General features: G+C 31.7%; 1 protein-coding gene across 1 annotated transcript; it reads right to left on the bottom strand.

The window, feature by feature from the left end:
• Window positions 1–4,195: 4,195 nt before the first annotated feature.
• Window positions 4,196–4,792, bottom strand: LOC112422140 (uncharacterized). Its single transcript, XM_024784914.1, has one exon. It carries the CDS (start codon window positions 4,790–4,792, stop codon window positions 4,196–4,198), a length of 597 nt encoding a protein of 198 aa, XP_024640682.1.
• Window positions 4,793–7,337: the final 2,545 nt, after the last annotated feature.

The following is a 7,337-nucleotide window of genomic DNA, read 5'->3' as shown; positions in this document are numbered from 1 at the left end:
TGTGTGGGCTCCTGCCTGCACAAATTTTTTTTGGGTTAAATATGTGTTTGGTCCCTACATTTTACGCGATTTTGAGAATAGTCCCTACATTTCAATAAATGTTTTTAAAATCCCTACATTTTTCCTCCGTTAGCGTAAATAGTCCCTGTTGTCAAATTTCTAATGTGATGTCAATGTTGGTGGTTCAATCTCGCCGGAAAACGGCGGGGAACTTCACCACGGTCTTTCTCCGCAACGTCGTAGATGCGGATCGCCGGTGTTCGTGACATTTCCAGTGAAATATGTTGGTTTAGATGGAAAGATTTGGAGGCCGAAAGCGATGATGTTATCGTTGAAAGTGTTTGTTGTTGCGGGTGTGGAAGGTGTTGTGGTGGAGATTTGGTGGGGTGGGTTTGAACTTGTTATGATGGCTTGTGTTTCATCAATATGACACTGAAGGCAGGGACCAATTGCACCAACGAAAGAAAAATGTAGGGATTTTAAAAACATTTATTGAAATGTAGGGATTATTCTCAAAATCGCGTAAAATGTAGGGACCAAAAACATATTTAACCCTTTTTTTTTTCCCAACTATATTATGTTATATAACTTTGATAAAATTATAAGATCCCCATACACAATTAAGCTCATTAATTCTATTACATATATAGTGGTACTTCTATTACATATATAGTGGCTCATAGTAATTGATAATTCCAGTATATTATACACTTTGATGTTTTTCAAGTTCTAAGGTAAAAGTTAAAACTAACTACGTATAGACATTGAGAGCTCTGGTGGGTTTTTCTACTTACAACATGAATATTTACCAAGTCATTGTCTCATTCCCTTGTATTCTTGCAAATTATCACTAGTGGTCCCAAAGTTAATTTATATATATAAGAAATCAATTTATATTAGTATGCTGCTAAATAATTTATTGTTAGAATATTTATTTACATATGTGGCACACTGTAATTTTTTTGTTAGATTATCTTAATAGGTTGTTTACCATGGATCAATACTTAATTAAAACCATCTGAAATTCTAACGATGATCGACATTATTATTTAAAAATAGTGGTAGTGGTGAGGCCTTAATAATATAAGGCTTTACGGATTGGAGAAAAAAGAAGTCAAAGTGTAAATTGGAAAAGTTTCTTACAAGTTCAATTGTTCTATCTAGTGGTTGATCGAAAACTTCAAGAATTCAGAAATATCATTTTCAAAAAATGACAAATAATAGAGAATAATAATGATGTATATTTATATATTTAATGCTACAAAAAAAATATATATATAGTGCCTCCACTAATCAAAATTTCTAACTCCGCTACTGGGATTAGGTTAAACTCAGTCAGTGTGATTCAAATCAGATATGAAATCTGATTTGAATTTTTTTTTCAAGCTCTTCTCGCGTGCTGCATATTATGCCACTCGACTTTTTCTCTCTCTCTTTTCTTTACTACTCCCTCAGTTTCAAAATGAGTGTCGCATTAGACATAACATTTTTACTAAATTGCCCAAAAAAAGACAAACTTAAAGTTGTATTGAAAATTGTTCGAGAGAAAAGTTGAAGTATTTATTGAGGGTAAAGTTGGGAGAAAAAAATTAAAGTTGAATTGAAAATGTAAAGTGACATTTATTTTAAAATAATTTTTTTTGGCTGAAGCGACACTCATTATAAAACGGAGGGAGTATATTTTTTCCTTTCAAACAAAAGAAGAGATAGTTTAACCGATGGAAAAATGTGATTTGGTTCGAAAGAAATTCGTGGGAATTAAGCGAATGAGTTGTTGGCAGCTTCCAAATATTCGGTCTAATCGAACTTGAGACTTTGAAGATGAGCAGCATACTTCCAAATCCCAAGTCAATATCAATGGATCAGCCAAAGTGGGTTTATGCCTAACAAAACATTAATTAACATAAGGATGAATTTTTCCTTAAAAAAAAAAAAAAAAAACATAAGGATGAATTTGTAGGGAGAGTAAAACTATTATACACGTGCACATATAATTTGATGCATATGTAAAATGATTTTAGAAAAATGTTAACTAGTGCTCCCAAGGCACTGGATAAGGACTTTAAATAACAATTTTTTATAAAAGTTTGTGTAATAAAGTGCATTGGAAGCTGAAAACTTTAACATTTTTAAAGAATAATTACTAAATATGTATAATGCTTAAAGAGTTCTCCAGGAGCACTCGTTAACAAAACCCATAATTTTATAGTAATATTGTATAAAAATTGAACTCATCAACATAAATGTAAATTAAATTTTTTTTTGAACAAGCCAAAATGAGATATATATTAGCAACAAAAAGTCTTGCTCCCTAGCACAAGGAGTGCTTAAAGATGCAAAACAAAGTTACAACAAAATAACAACCTGTCCGAAACAAAGGTTTAATAATGAGAATAAAACCTCAGCCTATCCCTAAACAAACAAGGGGATGCTGCCACCATAAATGATAACCAAAAGGAAAGCACACATTTTTGGCTTTCAACCAACGAAGAGAATACATTTTAACCTTTTCCAAAAGCTGCATCGTCGTATTGGCTTTGTTCGCAAAGAGTCTTTGATTTCTTTCATTCCAGATAACCCAAATGCAACATAGCCAAATCAAATGTAGAAACGACCGACGAGGAGCATAGCCACCTGAAGAGTAAATAAATTGATGGAAATGATCCGTAACCTGAGGAGGATCCGCCGAATAAACACCAATCCAGGACTTTACAAGTTTCCAAAAATCACCAAAAAAATTACAATGAATTATTAAGTGATCGAGTATGTAAATTAAATTGTATTAAATAAACATAGCAAATATTATTAATCTTCCATGCATTCAGGATATCAGTGATAGTTCGATCAAGATTATACGATTCAAATTTAAACTCTGTATAATTTTTTAAATTGTTTGATTAAGATTGAACGTTCATCAATGTCTTGAAATGTGACTTTATCGACCGTGAGGAATCAAATTTTGATATCAACAACAAGCCACATTGTACATATGGAAGATTGTCGCGATGACTAACCCCTAAGGCACTTCAGTGGCAGCAACGATGAAGACGAGTGACAAAATGTTGCACATACATGTCATGAAAATGTTTGAAATTATTATAGGGGGTAGCAGCTACCATAAAATTGTTGTTTAAAGAGACAATTAGTTATCGAAAAATGACATTTCAGAACAAGACAATTTATGTAGTACATTCGAAAAATCGATATACCGGTACACTCCATCTTTAAACTAATAATTGAATAAGTTGTTTTATATATATATATATATATATATATATATATATATATTATGTCATTTACCATTATAATAATTAGATTTTATTCATAATAGTGGATATTAATTTTTTTTATTTTACTATAATACATAAAAATAAAAATAAAAAGAAATGTATGATTCATATAAATAATGAAATAATATTTTTTTTTTATGAAATGATATTTTCAAAAATATAAAATTGATAAATAATTCTTTATTTTATAAAAATTATTGCTAGTTTATTAATTTATGAGGCAAATATATCTAATACACTTTAATTTACGAGTGTATCATACAAACTTCCTCAAACAATCGGATAATAGAGATATTGGCGTACGGTTAAGTGGAAATACTATTTCGATCATTTTGATTTTCTTTTCTTCTTAACAAAAAAATTAGTAAGTAACTAAGTTTTTCAAAATCAACTTTCAAACCACATTGAAAATGGTGGGTTTCATCTTTCACATTCAATTTTTCAAATAAGTTTTTTTTCAACAAACAAAGTAACCTTTAAATAAGTTCTATTTTGAATTTGAATATTAGGTGCTAAGAAATCAATAACAGATTGTCTTAAAATACTTCTTGAACACTCTTCATATGACATATTTCAGAAGTTATAACGGTTATTCATGATTTTACAACTAACTTATTATCAAATTGAATTGATTTACGAGAAATACTTGCATGCAAACGAACCTAAAACTTCATTCTTGCAAACAACCAATCAACAACTTCTTTTTTTTTTGCTAAACTAGGAGCATGAACAAGCATCAAGGGGAAGCGACGACATCCCAACTAGGTTGGCACCCCGAGGAACCCCCATCCTATGCCGGTCAGCTCAAAATTTTATTAAAAAAAGGAAAAAGATGTACAAGAGGGGGGACTAGGCCAAGACCCTCGAAACAAAAAGAAAACAGAAAACAGAAAAAATAACAGCAACTAAGGGAACCGAAAATTAGGCAAAGCATGACGGTCCCTAAAGAATTGTGGTAGCAAAGCTGACGGCATCACCGAATACCAAACCGTATCATGAAGATAGTGACCCATATTAGCTAGTAAATCAGCGCAACCATTGCCTTCGTGGAATATGTGAGATGAGATAACCATGATTCCTTGATTGCGAGCATTATGCCACCAGTTTCTGAGGAGCACCGGGACAAGGGAAGAATTCTTGAAAACTGCCAAAGCACTCGTGGAATCGCTTTCCAACCAAATGTTGCTCCAACCATTGCTGGCTGCATATTCTATAGCCAAGATGAAACCATAAACCTCAGCAAAGAAAAGAGATGTCGCACCTATATTAGAAGCATAGGCACCAAGGAAAGCACCGGAATGGTCACGAAACAAACCACCGCAAGCACCTAAGGAATCCACAACCGAGCCATTTGTGTTAACTTTGACCCAAGGGGCTGAAGGCGCCTTCCAAGTAACCCAAATAAGGTCTCTGATGCGCCGGTTATGAGGAGAAATGGCGAAGGTATCAAGAACTGCAGCATCCGAAACAACAGAATTACCAACAGAAAGGTTACCGCTCATTGAAATGTCTGTCTGAATACGCAGCTGAACCGCATGAAGCGTGTAAGAATGCGAAGAAAAACACACGGCGTTTCTAGCTAACCAAATGGAGTGGAGAGTGTGAACAACAGCAGCCAAAAAAATATCCCTGACCTGAGAGGAATGGTGTTGCGGTAAAGAGAGCAGCAGCGACTCAAAAGAAGTGCAATCAAAGACATAAGTAAGTTTGCACCCAATCCAATTCCACACCTTCCTTACAAAGGGGCAGCGAAGGAACAAGTGCTCGGATGTTTCGTCATGCAACAAACAGAAACAATAATACATCCGCGACGACGAAGATTTTCGTTCGTAGGCATTTTAGCATGCATTAGGCGCCAAAAAACGAATGAATGAGACGGTGGAATACAGTTCGACTAGATAGTAGAAGCCCAAGGAAGATTATAAAATACAAAAATAATTAAAAATTACAAAAACAAATTAGCCTGTCTTTCTTTTTCTTCTTTTTCGTTAACACAGACAATAGCGGTTTCTTTGAATAACTCCATATCCAACATTTTTTTTTGCATTTCCAGAAAACATGACAAAGTTATTTAATTGTTATCATTACCAGTCTTAAGTATATCACAGTCTTAAGTATAAATTATTCATCTTCAGTTCTCACTCTGAAGTTAGTCAAAAAAACTCACTACAATTGTAATTCTCCTAATAAATACGAATAATTAAATTAATAATATCAAACAAACCAATATTAATAATAATACTACTATTTTCTCATAATAATACTAATATTTTAATATTTATAATTCGAGGTGTTACATATAGTCATATGTTCAATTGCCGCAATCGATGATAGGATATCTTTGGTGGATAATATGTAATTGGATTAAAACTAAAAACACAATCACAGATCTTAGGTTCCATGGTTTTCCGGCAAAGCCAAAATTAAACTAGTTGTGTGTGTGTGTGAACCTTGAAAACACAATCACAAATCTTAGGCTCCACGACTTTCCGGCAAAGCCAAAATTACCATCGGAGGTATGGCAAAGTTGATGCCCTCTTTGACGTCGTTGATTTCATCAATTTTGATGTCAGGGGTGACAACAATTTGCTTCATACCCTTTTTTCTTTAATAGACTTTTTATAGATTGATTATAATTCTGAATTTGGTTCAATTTATGTTGGCTTTAAATGTGTGGAGATAGATATGATAGTTAACCGTCAATGTGATGCGGTATGAAAGGTTCAATAGATTTCTTCTCACGGAACATGGAATATGAAATGCTTTTCACCAAATCTCTTAGTTGTTTGTTGTTGTTCATGATGACGGTGAATATTTGAGTATGAATACAAATTGGAGACAGAGAAATTGTAGCGGTAAAAGTCAAAATATATCATGCCTTAAACCTATAGGTACATATATCTAAATATATAAAAAATTACAACAGTTAATTTTATCTATTTCCAATGCTTATAATAAAAATTATATTTAATTTATTCACAAAATAAATAAATAAAATTTAAATCAAAATTTTAGAATTGCAATAATATAATAAACAAATGAATATAAAGATACAATTTAAATATAAAGATAATATTTTAAAATTGGAGGATATTATTACTTTTTGCCCTCAGTGTCTCGAAAAAGTAAATTCTATGCACATTATTTGTTTAACCAAATTATGTGCATTATCAGGTTTTATAAAGTATTTTTTATTTCAAGATATAAAATAATATTCATTTCTCGAGACACTAAAGGAAAACAAATAATATGCAGAGAATTTACTTTCCCGAGACACTAAAGACAAAAAGTAATAAAATCCTTCAACTTCAAAATATTATCTTTATATTTATGAATTATATCTTTATATTCATTTATTTATTATATTATTATAATTCTAAAATTTGGATTTGAATTTTATTTATTTATTTTGCGAATAAATTTAATTTAATTTTTATTATAAGCATCGGAAATAGATAAAGTAAATGTTGTAGTTTCTGATATAATTATATATATGTACCTGTAGGTTCAAGGCATAATACATTTTGACTCTTCTTTACCTATACATTTTCTCTGTCTCAAATTTGTATTCATACATAAATATTCACCATCATGATGAACAACAACAAACAACTATGAGATTTGGTGAAAAGCATTCCAGATTCTGAGTTACGTGATAAAAAATCTATTGAACCTTTCATACTGCATCACATAGACGGTTTACTATCATATTTAGAACCACACTTTATAGTCAACATAAATTGAACCAAGTTCAGCATTATCATCAATTTATAAAAAGTCTATTGAAGAAAAAAAGGGTAAGAAGAAAATTGTTGTCATCCCTGGCGTCAAAATTGATGAAATCATCGATGCCAAAGAAAGCATTATTAGTGTCAAAGAGGGCATCCACTTTGCCACCTTCGATGGTAGTTTTGGCTTTGCCAGCAAACCATGGAACCTAAGATTTGTGATTGTGTTTTAATATTTTAACTTACACAACTATAATTTATTGATTTTATATTTTAAGTAGATGTTGATAATTCATTTAATAAATGGTGGGTTATAATT

This window comes from Medicago truncatula, chromosome 5 (genome assembly GCF_003473485.1).
Source record: "Medicago truncatula cultivar Jemalong A17 chromosome 5, MtrunA17r5.0-ANR, whole genome shotgun sequence".
Taxonomy (NCBI): Eukaryota; Viridiplantae; Streptophyta; class Magnoliopsida; order Fabales; family Fabaceae; genus Medicago; species Medicago truncatula.
The sequence above is the reverse complement of the archived record's forward strand: the minus strand, read 5'-3'. Positions and strand labels throughout refer to the sequence as shown.

Coding starts and splice junctions, on each gene's coding strand:
- LOC112422140 (XM_024784914.1), bottom strand. CDS start 4,792: ATGAGCGGTAACCTTTCTGTTGGTAATTCTGTTGTTTCGGATGCTGCA.